Source organism: Erythrolamprus reginae, chromosome 2 (genome assembly GCF_031021105.1).
Source record: "Erythrolamprus reginae isolate rEryReg1 chromosome 2, rEryReg1.hap1, whole genome shotgun sequence".
Taxonomy (NCBI): domain Eukaryota; kingdom Metazoa; phylum Chordata; class Lepidosauria; order Squamata; family Dipsadidae; genus Erythrolamprus; species Erythrolamprus reginae.
In genome coordinates this window covers 208983235-209003408 of record NC_091951.1, presented here as the reverse complement: position 1 = coordinate 209003408, position 20174 = coordinate 208983235, and the positions used below count along the sequence as shown (strand labels likewise).

General features: G+C 46.1%; 1 protein-coding gene across 1 annotated transcript in view; it reads left to right on the top strand.

The window, feature by feature from the left end:
• The first annotated feature begins 441 nt into the window (after positions 1–441).
• Positions 442–20174, top strand: part of LOC139161887 (A.superbus venom factor 1-like) — a 131615-nt gene continuing 111882 nt past the window's right edge. The window contains exon 1 of the mRNA XM_070741583.1: positions 442–544. Within this exon, the coding sequence (XP_070597684.1) occupies positions 474–544 (71 nt within the window). The 5' untranslated portion in view covers positions 442–473. The remainder of the gene's footprint in view (positions 545–20174) is intronic.

The following is a 20174-nucleotide window of genomic DNA, read 5'->3' as shown; positions in this document are numbered from 1 at the left end:
ATCTGGTTGTAGACATCAAAGTAACTGTTCCATATCACCAATCCTCAAAGCAGGTGCTCCAAATAAATGTTATTTACTGCTCAAAAAACCTGAGGAAACAATGCCTTAATAGCCTTATTGTGATCTGTTTAAGGGCAGATTTGGGCTACTTTAAAGCCCTTCCAAATCTGTGTGAGGGAGGGAGGGAAAGTGAGTTTGTGAGTTCTTGATCTTTAGATAAAGAGATATTTGCAGGCGTTATAGCATAATATCTAGAATAAATTGCACAAAAATGCTATTTAGCAATCATGTTGAACTAAGAGAGAGAAGACAAATAATCCTTTTTCCTCTGAAATTTGCTGTTTTCTCAAACTTCTCACCCACCCCCATGTACTAATTAAACATTCAGCAATAACAAAGGGGCTTGGTTTCAAAGCAGGCTCTCTGGATAAATACTGGAGTTGTCAGCACTTCGCTTGCCCTTCTGGACTACCATGGAGGGGATGGCTCTGTACCTGATGGCTGCTCTATTGATTGGTTTTCCAGGGTCTTCCCATGGGGGTCTGTAAGTATCATAGATATTTCAGCAGGGGGGAATAAAGCAATGCAGGTAAACCCTTGTGGTCCTTTGCAGGATAATGAATTTCCTTGCAGGTGGGTCCAAATATTTTGGAGCTTTCTCAGAAAGTCCAATATACCCCATGGCAGGAGTAAAAATATTAATCAATAAGAAGAAGTGACAGGCTCTGAAATTCTAAGGAATTTTCCTTGGAGTGAAGATTCTCTGGACAAATACATCCCACCTTTTTTTGTTTCTGACAACCTTTTGCCATCACGGGTAAGATTTCAGTGACATAGAGACTGGTCTACCTGCTTGTTTTCAGAAACTATTTATTTTGCTGTGCGTACTTATACTGGAAAACCAGACATGACTTTGCAGCAGGCATACAGTATGTGTAACTAAACGACATATCAGTGATAGCAGCAATGAGGCTGACTATATTTCCCTGGTCCCAATATGGAGAATCAGCTATTGAAAAGACAGGAGAAGCGGGAGGCAGAGAAGGTGATTTGTCAGCATACATATAACAATTCTTATAACAGGAAAGAGAAGTAAGTGGTTATGTCTGGTCCCATTTGGGATTGCAAACAAACTCTCGGGGGATGTAAACCCAAAGCAGGGATATCCAAGAGAGACAAACAAATGTCAACACTCTGCTAGATGGGGATTTGTTCGGGACTTGGCCTGGAATCCAAATCGGTTTATTAGGAACAGAAACCTAAATGCTACAGCTAGAAATAGGAGACAACATTTAAAATCTTTAACATAGGGTCCACTTCCTTTTCACTTTGGGAAAACTGTTGGCAGGGATTTGTGTTTTGGTGTTATAACTGTCAGCCCATTATAATAATACAAGCAACAGCTGTGCAATAATTGGTATGTGATCGTTGCAGCAGAAGAAAGCAGTGTTTTGTAAAGGCTTATGTGGCTAAGTTTCCAGTTCCGGTGGGGTTCCGAGGAAGTGGGTGGAAGCCGCAGCTCCGCTGGACTACGGTGGAACATCGTGAATATAGGATTTTTTCAGTCAAGATTCGAACTTTGCTCTGGCTGTTCAGTGAGGTAAATTGTCCCTGCCTCCAAAGACCCCCATCTCGGTTATCTCCATGGCATGGGAGATCCATTTCTGGCCCATGGATGCCTTGGGGTTTGATCAGTTGAGACTGAGCTGCGGAGCTGCAGAAATGGCATCTGCGAATCTGACTCTGTTTTCTGCAAAGACATACTATGAGGAGAGACCGAGGGACTGAGAATCTGGCTGAAAACTGACCTCGAGAGGTGAGAGAGCAAGAGAGAGGGGCGAGAGAGGGGGGCGAGAGAGGAATCGGAGGAATCGACACCACATCAGCCCTTCCCCCCCAAACAGATCCAGGACGCTTTTTGAGGTAATAACACGCTGCGCGGAGTCTGAGAAATAAAGAGACCTGAGGGGTGAGGGAGAGGCGAGAGAGGAAATAAAATAACATTACCACCATGACAGTCCTGGCCCCTGAATAGACCTAAGACGCCGAGAGCTATATGGTGGGAGCGCTCGGCATTGGAAAGTCTATCGAGTGGAGGGCCTACCCAGACTGGCTGCTGCTGTGAGGAAGAGGGCCGAAAGAGGAAGGCGAAGACTGCGAAAAAATACAGATGAAGCTGGAGGACTCTACTAAAGCCTCATGGAGTCCATATGCAGATTGTGTGACATCTTGGAGGGGCTCACGAATTGGAAGTCCCCCCCTACAACTACAGAGGTATTGGATGACGACCAGGGGGACCAGCGGAAATCGTGGGGTTCTGTAGAAATGGAGGAGTTGAAGACAGAGGAAAAGATCGGGAGGGCCGGCTGGTGGCAGCGGTTGGCACAAAAGAGCCAGGACTCAGACATTTCCCATTGAATTTGAATGACTCCAGAACTGATTTTTTTTTTTTAAAGAACTTAGGTGCTACTTGACGGACTAATGAACTAGACTTTTTTCCTGTATTCTTAACATTTTAAAAATATTTCTAATTTTAATTTTTTAATAATTAATTTATATATTTTAATATTGATTATTAATTAATATCTATTTTAGAGTAAATTTTAGAGTAAATGGGGGGGGTGTTAAATTTGGATGGATAATTGAGGTAGATGTGATAATATGTATGAATTGAGTGATTGCTATGGGTGGGCTGAGTGGGATTTTGGTATGGATGAAATGAATGGAAATGGTATGAATGATTTAATTAGCCTACCTGACACTGGAGAGGCGGGAGGTGAGGGGGAACTGATCTCTGGGGTGGCAAAGGGTTGGAATATTCTGGTGTTGCTGGATTGCCACGGAGCTACCCATTCCAGGGGAATGAGGAATCACTGCTTAATAATGATCCCTTGTTCTCAACCCTGGGCACTGGTGAGGAGTGTAATTCTGGCCCTGGGCTCAGGCTACTCAATGCCAGGTCAGTGGTAAATAAAGCTCTCCTCATCTGGGATCTGACCCTGGATGAGGAGGCCGACCTGGTGTGTGTGACTGAAACCTGGCTGGGCCTGGAGGGAGGAGTTCCTCTCTCTGAAATCTGCCCAGCCGGGTTTCAGATATGGCATCAGCCTTGACCCCAGGGAAGGGGGGGAAGGAGTGGCTATTATAGCCAGGGAGAGCCTTTGCCTACATAGACCCGTTGCTCCAGAGATTGCGGGTTTTGAGTCCGTCTTGGTGAAGTTGGACTTAGAGGTTCAGGTGGGCTTGTTGCTCACCTACCTGCCTCCCAGCTGCATGTCAAAAGCCCTGCCTGTGCTACTTGAGGAGGTAGCCGGGCTGGCGGTGGGGTTACCCAGACTTATTGTCTTGGGGGACTTTAACCTGCTGTCACTCGGCAAATCCTCTGGACTGGCGCAGGAGTTCATGGCCACCATGACACCCATGGACCTGACTCAAGTAGTACAGGGTCCAACTCATGAGGGGGGGGGGCATGCACCCGACATGGTATTCCTCTCTGAGTCTATGGAGAGGGGTGGCATACAAATCCAATAAATTATTATTATTATTATTATTATTATTATTATTATTATTATTATTAATTGAGTAATGGTCTGAGACTAAGGGGCTTAGAAGTGTTGCCTTTGTCATGGTCGGACCATTTTCTACTGCAGCTTGACTTCCTGACTCCAATCCTTCCCCGCAGGGAGGCGGAACTGACTAGGTTATTCTGCCCCAGATGCCTGATGGACCCAGAGGGCTTTCAGAAGGTGCTTGGGGTTATTCCAGATGCACTCATCCACAGTTTGGCAGAGTCTCATGCTGAGGTCTGGAACAAGGCTGCAGCGGAGGCTCTCGAATGGATTGCACCATTGTGACCTCTCCGCAGCACTAGACCCCGTAGAGCTCCATGGTTCAACGAGGAGCTCTGGGAGTTGAAATGCCAGAAGAGACGTCTGGAGAAGCAATGGAGGAAGAGTAAGTCCAAATCTGATCAAACATTTGTAAGAGCTCACATTAAGACATAAAAAGTGGCGCTGAAGGCGGCAAGATGCGCGTATCATTCCACCTTGATTGCATCAGCGGAATCCTGCCCGGCCACTCTGTTTAGGGTGACCCACTCCTTTCTTAACCAGGGGGAGTTGGGAAGCCCTTGCAGAGTAGTGCCAAGAACTTTAACACGGTTTTTGCTGATAAAATCGCTCAGATCCGAGCAGATCTCGACTCCAATTGGATAACAGAGTTGACTGACAATGAGTCAGTCGAGGTGACTGGGGCCCGTACTTGTCCATCTGTCTGGGAAGAGTTTGATCTGGTGACACCTGATGAAGTGGACAAGGCCAGTGGAGCTGTGAGTTCCGCCACCTGTTTGCTGGATCCATGTCCCTCTTGGCTGGTTTCGGCCAGCAGGAAGATGACATGGAGCTGGGTCCAGGAGATTGTCACTGCCTCCTTGGGGAGGGGGTCCTTCCCAGCTCCTTATAAGGAGGCACTTGTGCGCCCCCTCCTCAAGAAGCCTTCCCTGGACCCAGCCGTGCTTAATAACTATCGTCCAGTCTCCAACCTTCCCTTTATGGGGAAGGTTGTTGAGAAGGTTGTGGCGCTCCAGCTCCAGCGGTCCTTGGAAGAAGCCGATTATCTAGGCCCTCAGCAGTCAGGATTCAGGTCTGGCTACTGCATGGAAACTGCTTTGGTCGAGTTGATAGATGATCTCTGGTGGGCCCGGGTCAGGGGTTTATCCTCTGTCCTGGTGCTCCTTGACCTCTCAGCGGCTTTCGATACCATCGACCATGGTATTCTTCTGTGCCGGCTGGAGGGGTTGGGAGTGAGAGGCACTGTTCTTCAGTGGTTCTCCTCCTACCTCTCCGGTTGGTCGCAGTCGGTGTTAGTGGGGGGTCAGAGGTCAACGTCTAGGCTTCTCCCTTGTGGAGTGCCTCAGGGGTCGGTCCTCTCCCCCCTCCTATTTAATACCTACATGAAACCGCTGGGAAAGATCATCCAAGGGCATGGGGTGAGGTATCATCAGTACTTGGATGATACTCAGTTGTACATCTCCACCCATGTCCAGTCAACGAAGCAGTGGATGTGATGTGCCTGGGGGCTGTTGGGGTCTGGATGGGTGTCAAGAGACTCAATCTCAACCTGATAAGACGGAGTGGCTGTGGGTTTTGCCTCCCAGGGACAATTCCATCTGTCCATTCATCATCCTGGGGGGGATTCATTGACCCCTCAGAGAGGGTCCGCAACTTGGGTGTCCTCCTCGATCCACAACTCACATTAGAGAAACATCTTTCAGCTGTGGCGAGGGGGGCATTTGCCTAGGTTCACCTGGTGCACCAGTTGCGGACCTATTTGGACCGGGAGTCACTGCTCAATGTCACTCATGCCCTCATCAGCTCGAGGCTCGACTACTCTAATGCTCTCTACATGGAGCTACCTCTGAAAAGTGTTTGGAAACTTCAGATCGTGCAGAATGCAGCTGCGAGAGCAATCATGGGCTTCCCTAAGTATGCCGATGCTACACCAACACTCCGCAGTCTGCATTGGTTGCCGATCAGTTTCCGGTCAGAATTCAAACTGTTGGTTATGACCTATAAAGCCCTTCATGGCATCGGACCAGAATATCTCTGGGAGCGCCTTCTGCTGCATGAATCCCAGTGACCAGTTTGGTCCCACAGAATTGGCCTTCTCCGGGTCCCGTCGACTAAACAATGTCGTTTGGTGGGACCCAGGGGAAGAGCCTTCTCTGTGGCGGCCCCGACCCTCTGTAACCAACTGCCCCCAGAAATCAGAATTGTCCCCATCCTTCTCGCCTTTCGTAAGCTCCTTAAAACCCACCTCTGTTGTCAGGCATGGGGGAATTGAGATTCCCCCTAGGCCTATACAATTTATGCATGGTATGTTTGTGTGTATGTTCGGTTTTTAATAAGGGTCTTTTAATTATTTTAAATATTAGATTTGCTATATGTTGTTTCATTACTGCTGTTAGCCACCCCGAGTCTACGGAGAGGTGTGGCATACAAATCCAATTAATAAATTGTGCAATTGTAATTCTTGCTGCCGTTAATATATGCAATGTTATATAGTACTGTTTTTTCCCATCTTTTGATCAATTATGCCTAATATAAATGCTTCTAGTTTTTTTATTAATTTCCAGTTTTGTCAATTCCTTTAACCAATTTTGTATTTTGTTCCATAATTTCTTGATGTATGGGCATGTCCACCATATATGAAAGTAGTTTTTTTCATTACATCCCCAGCAATTTGGTTTAAGTTTGGGATACATGTCACTTGGCGGGACCCAGAGGAAGAGCCTTCTCTGTGGCGGCCCCGACCCTCTGTAACCAACTGCCCCCAGAAATCAGAATTGTCCCCATCCTTCTCGCCTTTCGTAAGCTCCTTAAAACCCACCTCTGTTGTCAGGCATGGGGGAATTGAGATTCCCCCTAGGCCTATACAATTTATGCATGGTATGTTTGTGTGTATGTTCGGTTTTTAATAAGGGTCTTTTAATTATTTTAAATATTAGATTTGCTATATGTTGTTTCATTACTGTTGTTAGCCACCCCGAGTCTACGGAGAGGTGCGGCATATAAATCTAATAAATAAATAAAATAAATAAATAAGTACAGTTAAGTTAATTTTTGGGCAATCATCATCATGAAACTGCACCCTGTTGTATAGTAGGACTGGGAGATCCTGCTGCCCAGGCACTTTATGGATCAACTTGCTCATATTATATCTCTGAATACCATCAATACATACTTGAGAAAAGAAACAAATGAAATAAATAAATATATGCTGTAAGTTGGATGTTGGACCTCGATGCAAAAATACATGCCACTTTTGCCTGGAAAAAGGCTTGGAGACAGCAATCAGGCAAGGAAAAAGCTGATAGCGATACAACAAAGCTGATCCATTTTCATAATCAGCAGATGATTCAAAACCCCTGCGGGGCTTGGCTGGCTGTGGGAATGGGACACATAGGTGCATGTGCCCCACACCAACCGGTACTCAAACAAAGCCTTGCCGAGTGGCTCAGCGAGAAAGGATCAGCTTTCACAGGGTTTTCCGGGGCTGCAGGGGCCACAGAAAAGCTTTCTCGAAAGCCACTTCAAGAATGAAGGCCTTGGGTAACATGGAGCAGCCTCATGTAGACCACAGGGATTTCTCAACAGAAAAAGGTCTTCTGAAGGAAAGGGGCACAAGACAGATCCCGGGGGATCACATAACCACACAATTGCACTGTATTTTAAAAAAAATAATACTGTATGTAAAAGATTGAGCCTCTTTCACTGGGGGCATGCAAGTGCCTGTGTGTGAGAGAGATGTAATAAGAGTCAAATTAGGCTTTTCACCACAGTATTCAAAGGGCCCTTCACTACTTCATCTCACCCTCTGGGGGGTTGATGCGCCCAAATTAGGCCTCCAATCATTGGGAAATTAGGCTTGGGGAGCAGAGCCTTACTCGCCCGCTCACTGTGACTCCACCCCGGCGAGACTTGCCAAAATCTATCCCAACATAGATCAAAAATATTGGTAGTGTAAAACTGACCATGGAACATATTACCACCTATGGTGGTCATCCCCAGTAATCAGAAAATTTTGGAACATGACCAGTAACTGGATAAAGGAAATTACAAAATATAAATTAGAATTAAAGCCACCTTTAAAGGCTTCTTTTGGGGAATTATTAGAGGGTAATATACCCCCAGAGGGCTTTCAGAGGGCACTTGGGATTTTGCCGGATTCGCTCATACACAGTTCAGCAGAGTCGCTTGCTGCTGCCTGGAATATGGCTGCAGCAGAGGTTCTTGAACGAATTGCACCTTTGCAACCTCTCGGTGACAGTAGACCCTGGAGATCTCCTTTATTCGCCTCAAATTATTTTCTCTGTCGCCTTACAAGTAGACTCAGTGTTTCTGTACCAGAAAATAATTCCTTGAGTGTCTAATCAAACTTGGCCAAATAAAGTATTCAATTCAATTCAATTCAACTCAAATGCCTATCATTCAGGAGGAAAGTGAAAGAATCCTCTTTTAGGACTTTTTGAATGGGGCCCCTCATTAGATGGCAATTTATATAGATTTGAAAGGATTGACAAATACTGTAAATACAATTTCTAATACTGTTTTCATTAACAATCCCAAGCACTGGAGAATTTTAATGGGTTTTCTATTTTGATCCAGTTTTAACTTCGATTTCTAATATGCTATGTCTATGCATTAATTTTTTTATGTTGAAAGCCGCCCTGCCATCACAGGTAGTTATCCTGCTCCCCCCTCCCCCCATTCCTTTATCCTGCCTTCTGCCATCACAGGCAGTTACTCTGCTTCCCCATTCCTTTATCCTAGCTTCTGCCATCAACTATAGCAGGAGAAGTATTGTGGGACAAGAAGTTGTTACACCATCATGAAGTATTACTCCATGTTGAAGGAATAATACCTCCTTTAAAAACCTTGGTCCAGCTGGCCCTCCTTGTAAGGGCCCCTTTCCAGGGTTACAGGAGTAGACGGTTAACAGTTTTGAAGGCGGAAGAAGGCTCTACACTCCAACAGCAGAAAAAGTGGCAAAACCATCTTCTAAGAGAAGAGAAACTGATTCCAAACCTCCACTGCCTTGTGGCTATATCCAGTATTGGAAAAGGATTCAGGAGTAAACCTTGAGACAAAATAATAATAATAATAATAATAATAATAATAATAATAATAATAATAATTATTATTATTATTATTATTATTATTTATTAGATTTGTATGCCGCCCCTCTCTGAAGACTCAGGGCGGCTCACAACAATAATAGAAACAATATAACAGTGAAACAAATCTAATATTAAAAAATAAAACATATCTAAAACCCCAGCAATTAAAACCATACAACACTTACATACCAAACATAAAATAGAAAAGCCTGGGGGAAGTGTCTCAGTTCCCCCATGCCTGGCAATATAGGTGGGTCTTGAGTAATTTGCGAAAGACAAGGAGGGTGGGGGCCGTTCTAATCTCTGGGGGGAGTTTATTCCAGAGGGCTGGGGCCGCCACAGAGAAGGCTCTTCCCCTGGGGCCTGCCAAATAACATTGTTTGGTCGACAGGACCCGGAGAAGGCCAACTCTGTGGGACCTTATCGGCCACTGGGATTCGTGCGGTAGAAGGCGGTTCCGGAGGTATTCTGGTCCAATGCCATGTAGGGCTTTAAAGGTCATGACCAACACTTTGAATTGTGACCGGAAACTGATCGGCAGCCAATGCAGGCCACGGAGTGTTGCAGAAACGTGGGCGAATCTAGGGAGCCCCATGATGGCTCTTGCGGCCGCATTCTGCATGATCTGAAGTTTCCAGAGCCGGTGTACTGTGACTGTGTACTGCCATGTTCTGATAACTTCTGTGATGCAGCTGGAACCAATCGTATCAGTTGTGCCATTCCATTGGATTATTTCAGCGACATGGAGAGAGGAGATCTACTATTTGGGTAACAGTCTATCCTCTATACCAGATTTGGGCAAGGGGCGGCCCATAGGCCGCATCCAGCCCGCCCGCTGTCTGTGACCGGCCAGCCCGCTATCTGTGCCCACGCAGCTATCAGGAACCCCCACACAGAAACCTGTGAAGTAGTGCAAAGCCTCTTCCTGGTTACGATTGCTAAATGTGCCGAAGAGGAAATTTAGCCCCATGTGGCGGCACCCATAAGGCACTTCTGACCCTCTTTCGGCTGGCTTTACTGAGTCTGGGCGGCGTTGGTGACAGTGTCAGCACTCAGCAAGTAGGGGCGGAGGGATGGGTGCTGCAGATTGGAAGGAGCCAGCCAGCCAGCCAGCTGAGAGTGAGGTAGGCGAAAGCAGCCTGCTTTCTCCTGCAGGGGTTTCCGGCTGCGCTCACTCTCGGCGATGACCAGGAGGGCAGCTCTGCTCTTTTGATTTAATATTAACCACACTACCACAGAGATTTTTCTCTCTGTGGAAGTGTGGTTAATGTTAAACCAAAAGGGCAGAGCTGCCCTCCTGGTCATTGCCGAGAGTGAGCACAGCCAGGCAGGAACCTGGGCAAGAGAGAGGAAGGAAGGAAGAGAGAGGGAAAATATATAGAGAAAAAGAGAGAGTGGGGGAGGAAGAGAGAGAAAGAGAAAGGGAGGGAGAGAGGAAGAGAGGGAGAAAGAGAAAAAAGAGGAAGGAAAAGAGAAAGAGAAAGAAAAGAAGGGAGGAGGGAGGGAGGGAACAAGGAAGGAAGGGGGAAGAATGATGCTCTCAGACCCAAATAGCAATTGACATGGGTAACATCAAGGGGATGTAGGCCTTAGGATCAACACAGAAGAAATCTGCTGCTTTGAAGTCTGCTACAGGTGAGGCTACAGGTCAGGACCGAATGCAGGAGATGGCACACTTGGTGCAGCACTAGAGAAAATGTGATAGCCAACAAAGCTTTGAACAGCATTGAATGGCTGCTTGTCTTAGAGGAGCTTGACAGTGAGCCAATCATAGAGGAACTAAATGCAGCTCTGGACTCCCTCGCCTCAGGCAAGGCACCCAGGAAAGATAATATCTGCAAAGAGGTCACCCACACAGAACTGCTTGCAATCTTCTGTCTCTGTTGGAGGGAAGGTGAAGTACCGCAGGTTATGAAGGATGCAAATATCATCACACTATATAAGAACAAAGGTGACAGGGGCAACTGTAATAACTACCATGGCATTATCTTCTTAGTATGGTAGGGAAGCTGCTTGCCCTTGTCATATTGAAGAGGTTCCTGGTGCTTTCAGAGAGAGCCTATCCAGAATAACAGTGTGGATTCTGAAGTAAACCCATTAGCCCAGGGCGAGTAAGGTGAGATGAGTGCATGTCTGACCCCTAGGTTATCTAAAAATAATTCAAACTGCCTGGCCATTAATTGAGGCCCATTGTCAGACACTAGGATATCGGGGCAACCATGGGTAGCGAACAGTCTGCGCAAAACCTTGATGGTGGCACTTGTGGTTATGTTGTTCATTGCTATGATTTCTACCCATTTGGAAAATGCATCAACCACTATTAGGAAATATTGTGACCCCACTGGCCCTGCAAAATCAATATGGACCCTTGACCAAGGTCCTGCAGGTTGCTCCCACTCTGCTGGAGTTGTTTTGGGGGAGTTAGGCCGTGACTCTTGGCATGGGTCACATTTGGCTACCCAATTTTCAATATCAGCATCCAAACCCGGCCACCATAAATGCCCTCTAGCTAGGCCTTTCATCCTGACAATCCCAGGATGGCCCACATGTAACATTTCAAGTACCTTTTCCCTTAGGCTTTTAGGAACGATCACTCTATCCCCCCACAATAGACAACCTTTTACATATGACAATTCAAGTCTTTTGGTTTTGAAGTCACACAATTCAGGTTTCACAGAGTCATATTGCCATCCTTTTAATACACAGTTAACCACCTGTTTTAGGATTGGATCTTGCTGCGTATGTGCAGCCACTTCCCTTGCAGTAGTTAGTGGGTTGTCTTTGAGCTCTATCATTAAGACATCCGCAGAAGGGGCAGGGTCCTCCACTAACTCTGCCATGGGGCACCTACTGAGGCCATCTGCGTGGTTGATGGTTTTACCCCCTTTATGGATGAGCTCGTACTGGTATCCTGAGAGGAAAAGGGCCCATCTGATTAATCTTGGGGACATAAATGGAGGAGTAGGCTTGTTGGGGGCTAACAGGCCTAATAAGGGCTTGTGGTCGGTAACCAATTCGAAATTCCTCCCAAAAAGGTAATTATGAAACTTTTTTACTCCTGCCACTAGAGCTAGAGCCTCCTTATCTAGCTGGCTATAGTTCCTTTCAGTATTGGTCATCGTTCTGGAAAAGAAAGCAATTGGGGCCTCTGTTTTGTTAGGCAAAACGTGAGCCAAGACTCCTCCCACGCCGTACGGGGAGGCGTCGCACGTAAGCCTGATAGGTAGCGAAGTACTATACTGGACTACCACACTTTTAGAGGTCAATAATTGTTTTATTTGTACAAAGGCTTCATGTTCAGTTCTCCCCCATGTCCAAGGGGTTTCTTTCTGTAGCAAACGGTGTAGAGGCTCTGCTGCTGTTGCCTTCTGTTTTTAAAAAACGGAGTAAAAGTTAAGAAGGCCTAAAAAGGCTTGCAATTCAGTCTTATTTTGTGGCTCTGGGGCTTCTCTAATAGCTCTCAGTTTCTCGGTGGTGGGGTGGATACCTTCCTTGTCGATTTTGTACCCTAGGAATTCTACACTGTTGGTTCCCCATACGCATTTATCAGGCTTAATTCTCAACCCTTTGTCTTGAAGTCTCTGGAGTACTTCCCTAATCCTTTTGTTGAGCTGTTCTTGGTTTTCCCCTGCAATTAAGATGTCATCAAAATAGGGAATGGCCCCTTTAATCCCTGATAACAATCTTTCCATTATGCTTTGGAATATCCCTGGGGCTATGCTTACTCCAAACTGTAATCTGGTACATTTAAAGGCACCCCTGTGGGTCACAATCGTTTGCGCGTTTGCTGTCGCTTCATCGACCGGCAGTTGCTGATAAGCCTGGGCGAGGTCAATCTTTGCAAACCTTTTCCCTTCCCCCAGGGAGTGCAGGAGTTGTTGTACCACTGGAATGAGGTAAGGGTGATGTTGGAGGGCCTTATTTAGCGTAGATTTGTAGTCAGCGCAAACTCTTAGGGAACCATCCGGTTTTAGAGGGGTGACTATGGGTGTTTCCCATGGTCCCTGCTCCACAGGAACTAAAATGCCCTGGCTTATGAGCTTATCCAGCTGTAGGTCAAGTTTGGGGAGTAGCAGAAGGGGTACCCTGCGAGATTTGAGCCGGACAGGTGGGACCTTGGGATCGATGGAAAACGAGATAGGGGGCCCTTTATACGACCCCAAGGTGGGGCTAAACAGTTCAGGGAACTCTTGTAAAAAGTTAGGCATGCTATCACAGTTAACATTGCAAATACCAGAAATTTCAATTCCCAAAGGTTCCATCCAAGCCAACCCCAGGAGAGAGTGTTTAGCCCCTGTAACAACAATCATGGGTAGGGTACATTTAACATTCTTAAATATGATAGGTACATTCACTTTGCCCAGAACAGAGATTATCCCCCCTTGAAAATCTCTAATTACCAACAAGGTTTGCAATAGCTCAGATTTAGACAGGCTAGGCATGTACAATTTAAGCTTTTCCCATGGCATAATGGTGTATTTAGACCCCGTGTCAAGTTCCATAGAACATGGCTTGTTATTTAAAAGTAAAGAAATAACAATCTTGCCCCCTTTTTCTGTTGCCGTGGTATTCACGGAAAATTGAGTGTTACTTCTTGAGTAGTCGCGGTTAGCGGCTGAGTAGTTCTTACGGCTCGAAAAGCGAAAAGGTCGGTTTTCTCGCGGTTGAGGTGTTTGATTCTGGGGTCGTTGGTGGCGCGGTGTGGAGAAGGTTTCCTCTGGTGCAGATGCTCTACAGGCTTCGGCGATGTGGCCCCGTCGGTTGCAGCGGCGGCATATGGCATCCCGGAAGGGGCAACGTTGGCGCTGATGGTTTCCTCGGCAGCCGGCGCAGGGGGTGGCGGGGTGAGGAAGTCTGTGTTGTCTTGGCTGGTCTTGCAGCAGGAAACAGCTGTCCTCGTTGCGAGCTGGTGGGCTGCGGTCATCTGGGTCCTCGGCGCGGAAGAACGTGGAGTCTATCTTGGCGATGACTTCTTTCTTTTCGTGATCTATCAGCTCTTTAGCAGCGGCGTCGGCGACCTCTGCGGTTTGCGCTAGCTTAATCACTGTTTGTAGGGTCGGTTCGTCTTCAGTGAGGAGTTTATTCCTGACCGTGGCGTTTCTCATGCCAAAGACTAAGGCATCGGTGAGGCGAGCTTCTGGGTTGTCAAAATTGCATTTCGCAAGCACCGTTCGAAGTCGCGTTGCAAATTGGTTGATTGATTCCGCTTCGCGCTGAGCCATTCTCGAAAACTGGTGCCGGAAAACCATGGCTGGTTTTGTTGGCCTGAAATGGCTCCCGAGCTTGTCTTGTAGGACGTCCCAAGCGACGGATCTTGCCGGCAGCGGGTCGGTGAGAGTCTGGGCGAGGGTGCGGATTTCTGGACCGCAGTAATTTAGAAAAATGGCCCGTCTTCGATCGGCGTCGGCGTCCCGTATTCCTGCTGCCTCGAGGAAGATTTCGAAGCTGGCTAGGTAGTCATCCCAGGAAGTCTTTTCTGGGTCGAAGAACTCAGGAGCCCGGCCGATTTGGAGGTTGTTCATGTTGCACGCGTAGTTTCTTTCGTCCGTCGTCGCCAGTGAAGTAAACCCAGAGGCAGGGTTGGTTAGAACGGTACTTTTATTCAGCTCAGCATAGGTAAGTGACTTTCAGCGAGTACCGTCTGCTCTGCTTGGGAGAAACCGCTTCTTTTATACATTTGCGGTTCCCGCCAAAGCAAGAGCAGGGCGCGTCTGAGCCAATCAGGAGCGACTTCCTGATTTCCAGCTCAGACAGCGCTTTAGTAAGAACAAACTATTTACAGAGATACAAGGTAGCCATTACAGGATACAACAGATTCCGAGCCAACAGATCCACTAAAGATATGGTATTTTCTCTTAGGAGAAAATTAATGGTATGGTGTTTTCTCTTAGGAGAAAATTATTTTCTCTTAGCTGCAGGAGAAATACAGGGAACAAAGACATCCACTTTTCATAGCATTTATAGATCTTACAAAAGGTTTTAACCTGGTTAATAGGGACGGTCTTTTAAAATCTTCCCAAGATCGGCTGTCCACCCTAACTCCTCAATATCATCAGGTCCTTTCATGAGGAAATGAAGGGCATGGTAGTTTTTGATGGCTTAACATCAGATTCCTTTGACAATAGTGAAACTCTGTTCGGGATCTTTTTTGCTGTCACGCTGAAGCATGTTTTTGGAACTGTAACAGAGGGAGTCTCTCTCCGGACCAGATCAGACAGAAAACCCTTTAGCCTCTCTATACTGAGAGCAACCTAGAGAGTCTAAAGGGTTTTCTGTCTGATCTTCTTCACTGACAATGCGGCCATTGCTGCTCATTCTGCCAAAGATCTTCAAAGTCTTATTGACTATTTTAGCAAGACAGGCCAAGATCTTGTATTAACAATCAGTCTGAAAAAAACGCAAATCATGAGTTAGGATGTGGATTCACCTCCCCATATTACAATCTTTACACAAGAATTGGAGGTCATCCATGACTTTGTGTATCTTGGCTCAACCATCGCCAACATTCTATTTCTAGATACTGAGATGAATTAAACGTATTGGCATACACCACATTCTCTAGACTCAGAAAGAGAGCATGGCTTAATAAGCTAACATACAAAGATCCAGATTTATTGAGCCTGTGTCCTGAGCACACTCTTGTATTGCAGCGAGTCTAGGGCTCTTTATGCATGGCAAGAGAGGAAATTGAATACCTTCTATATATGCTGTCTCTGAAGTATCCTTGGCATCACCTGGCATGACAAAGTTCTAAATAGCAGTCTTGAAATATGCTGGAATTTTTAGCATATATACACTATGGAAACAACAACGTCTTCACTGGGTTGGGCATGTTGTGAGAATAGATGATGGGTGGATTGCAAAAGATCTCCTGTATGGTGAATTAGTGGAGGGAAAAGACCTCAGAGGAAGACCACAGCTGTGATATAAGGATATCTATAGAGGGATTTAAAGGCCTTGGGAATGGGAAACCTTGACCTCTGATTGTTCAGCTTGGAGGCTAAAGACGCATTTCAAGGAGCCTTGTTCAGCAGGCTGAGGTAAAGAGGCAGCCCTGGAATCAGCAAAATCTGGAGGCCAGGGATGGGACAGAAAGGTTCTGCGGTGTGCAAGAAATTGCCACTCTCAGATTGGCCTTTTTAGCCACATTAGAGGCTGTTCTAGGAACTCTTTCCAGAGCATGATCCCATAGTCTTTCAAGACTGAAAGTTGCCAGTGAATGAAGCCACTCTAAGTCTCCAGGGAAGGTTAGCCTAGAAATTGAATTAATTAATTAATTAATAAGTGGCAGTGCTAGAATGCAAATAATTCCACCACTGGTTTGCTGAAAATGTGAGTGTGCGCATGCATGCATATGCAGCTTCCTTGCATGGGAATGTGGCTTCTGTGCAGGCACAGCTTCTGTGCATTCCCACATGCATTGCTTCTGTGAATGCACATGCACACAGCTTCCACACACATGCACACACCTATGTGGCTTCCACCATGTGGTGAGGCTTGACCAAACAGCCTTTCTGGCCTACTCCTCTCTATTTCTGTTCTCTGGGGCAGCAGCTGCTCCTCTCTGCACTGCTGGGAGAACATCTTGTGCAATTTAGCAGCTGTGAGCCACCGTTTTTCTCAAGTCACATCCAGAAAATGTTGTGGCTGAGAGAAACAGCATTCAATATGAATGTCAAGTTGCACACAAAGTAACATGTAGCGAGGTCAGAATGGTGATCCTGTACCCAGATGTTGATAGCAAGGAGCGGTGCAGAGGGATATTTAAGAGATGATGAGATTAGAAAGTTTCCACCAGTCCCAGCTGTTAGGGTGAAATCTGAGATCCCACACACTGAAAAAGCACCATACTGGAAACTATAAACTGGCCCAACTAATTAAAATATATGTGGAGAAGTGGAAAAATTGACTATTATTGATGGGAAGAGTAGCCACTAAAAAAATGAATATTTGCCAAGATTACTATATTTATTTCAAACAATATCAATAAAACAAATATTTGGCAAGGGAAAAAAGCAAGGGTAAGTTTGAATATGCTGCAAGATTCTAAAAATAGAGGTGGTTTGGGGCTACCAGATTGGGAACTGTATTATCAGGCTTCGATACTTACATAGGTGAAATAATGGATTGGCTTGAGGAACAAAATATTATTGACCTGGGGGGCGGGGACAACACACACATGATTTTGAACTAGGGCGGCATGCTTTTTTATAGTGCGGAAAAAATAAAATACATAGCTATTTCCAAGTACACTACGTTAGGAATGTATTATTATTAATATAATATTATTAAATATAATATTATTAAATGATAATATTATTTTAAAATACTGGTCTGGCTTTTCACAATGGAGGCACTGATTTATCCAAATGTTATTGATATAGAGAATAGTATCAGATATAAAGATATTTTAAATAAAAAGGGGGAACTTACAACTAAAAAGGACCTGGGTAATCAAGGGATTGAGATAACATGGTGGTCATATGTGCAGATGCTATCTAGACACAAGAAAGATGTTAAAACATATGGTTTAAATAAAGAATTAACTGAATAAGATCAGATGAAAAATTAATTTAAAAAAATATATATAGCTACTGTATTTTTCAGAGTATAAGACCCACCGGAGTATAAGATGCACATAGGTTTTAGAGGTACAAAACAAGGAAAAAAGTATTCTGAACCAAATGGTATAGCAATACATTATTTAATAAAATACCAGTGAAGCAGAAACATGTATACTTTTTACAAACATGTACACTTTTTACAAACTTCAAATTTGACAGTTTTAAGACCTGTGGATATCAACTCCCAGAATTCCTCCACGAGTCATGCTAGCTTAGGAATGGTAGTTGAAGTCCACAAGTCTTAAACTTGCCAAGTTTGAACACCCTTGCATCCCTAACCCCTAACCAAGCAGTTTTCAAACTTGACGGCTTTAATACTAGTGGACTTCAACTCCCAGAATTCCTCTTCCAGTCATTTATTTATTTATTTATTTATTTATTAGATTTGTATGCCGTCCCTCTTTGAGGACTCGGAGCGGCTTACAACAAGAAAAAACAGTACAAATCCAATATTTTTTAAAAAACAGTTTAAAACCCTTAACATGCCTGAGGGCAGAGGTGGGTTTTTAGGAGTTTGCGAAAGGCAAGGAGGGTGGGGGCAGTCCTAATCTCTGGGGGGAGTTGATTCCAGAGTGTTGGGGCTGCCACACAGAAGGCTCTTCCCCTGGGTCCCCCCAGACGACATTGTTTCGTCGATGGGACCTGGAGAAGGCCAACTCTGTGGGACCTAACCGGTTGCTGGGATTCATGCGGCAGAAGGTGGTCCCAGAGATATTCTGGTCTGATGCCATGAAGGGCTTTATAGGTCATAACCAACACTTTGAATTGTGACCAGAAACTGATTGGCAACCAATGCAGACTGCAGAGTATTGGTGTAACATGGGCACGAATCCCAGCGACCAGTTAGGTCCCACAGAGTGGGCCTTCTCCGGGTCCCGTCAACTAAACAATGCCGCTTGGCGGGACCCAGGGGAAGAGCCTTCTCTGTGGCGGCCCCGGCCCTCTGGAACCAACTCCCCCCAGAAATTAGAATTGCCCCCACCCTCCTTGCCTTTCGTAAGCTACTTAAAACCCACCTCTACCATCAGGCATGGGGGAATTGAAATACTCTTTCCCCCTAGGCCTTTACAATTTTATGCATGGTATGTCTGTATGTATGTTTGGTTTTTATATTAATGGGGTTTTAATCATTTTTAGTATTGGATTATTATTGTACACTGTCTTATTATTGCTGTTAGCTGCCCCAAGTCTCCGGAGAGGGGCGGCATACAAATCCAATAAATAAATAAATAAATAAATAAAATAAATACCTAGGGAAGCCCATGATTGGTCTTGCAGCTGCCCCGTATAGACATAGCCCCGTGTAGAGAGCATTACAGTAGTCGAGCCGCAAGGTGATGAGGGCATGAGTGACTTTGAGTAGTGAGTCGCGGTCCAGATAGGGCCGCAACTGGTGCACCAGGCAAACCTGGGCAAACACCCCCCTCGCTACAGCTGAAAGATGTTTCTCTAATGTAAGCTGTGGATCGAGGAGGACGCCCAAGTTGTGGACCCTCTCTGAGGGGGTCAGTAATTTCCCCCCAGGGTAATGGACGGACATATGGAATTGTCCTTAGGAGGCAAATCATTAATCTTTCAGTCAATAGCACCTAAGATCTAAAAAAGTCAGTTCTGGGGATATTCAAGTTCTATTTCCCAGACTCTCTTGTGCCAACCGCTGCCACCGTCCGGCCCTCCCGGTCTTTTCCTCTGTCTTCAGCTCCTCCATTTCTACAGAACTCCCCGATTTCCGCTGGTCCCCCTGGTCACCATCCAATACCTCTATAGTTATAGGGGAAATTCCAATTCACGAGCCTCTCCACGATGTCACGCAGTCTGCATATGGACTCCATGGCCTTTAATAGAGTCTTCCAGCTGCATCGACGTTTTTTCCACAGTCTCCGCCTTCCTCTCTCGGCCCTCTCCCTCACGGCAGCTGCCAGTCCGGGTAGGCCCTCTACCCAATATACTTTCCGATGCCGAGCGCTCCCACCATATAGCTCTCGGCGTCTTAGGTCTATTCGGGGGCCAGGACTGTCATGGTGGTAATGCTCGTTTATTTCCTCTCTCGCCTCTCCCTCACCCCTCTCGATCTCTTTATTTCTCGGGCTCCGTGCAGCATGTTATTGCATCAAACAGCGTCCTGAATCTGTTCGGGTGGGGAGGGCTACTGTGGCGTCGATTCCTCCGATTCCTCTCTCGCCCCTCTCTCTCTCACCTCTCAGGGTCGGTTTGCGGCCGGATTCTCAGTCCCTCGGTCTTTCCTCGTAGTATGATCTTGCAGAAAACAGAGTCAGATCCGCAGACGCCATTTCTGCAGTTCCGCGTCTCAGCTGATCAAACCCCGATGTGTCCACAGGTCAGCAATGGATCTCCCCTGATGTGCAAATGCTCGAAATGGGGGTCTTTGGAGGCAGGGACAATTTAATTCATTGAACAGGCCGAGCAAAGTTCGAAACTTGACTGAAAAAAGCCTATATTCACGATGTTACACCGTAGTCAGACGGAGCTGCGGCTTCCACCCACCTCCTCGCAACCCCACTGGACCCAGCTCCGTGTCACCTCCCTGCTGGCTGAAACCAGCCAGGAGGGACACGAATCCAGTAAGCAGGTGGCGGAACTCACAGCGCCAATGGCCTTGTCCATTTCATCAGGTGTCACCAGATCAAACTCTTCCCAGACAGTTGGACAAGGATGGGCCCCAGTCACTTCGACTGATTCGTTATCCAATCAGAATCGGGGTCTGCCCGGATCCAAGCGACTTTATCAGCAAAAAATGAGTTAAAATCCTCGGCACTGCTCTGCAAGGGCTCCCCAACTCCCCCCTGATTAAGAAGGGAGCAGGTCACCCTAAATAGAGTGGCCGGGTAAGATTCCACTGATGCAATCAAGGC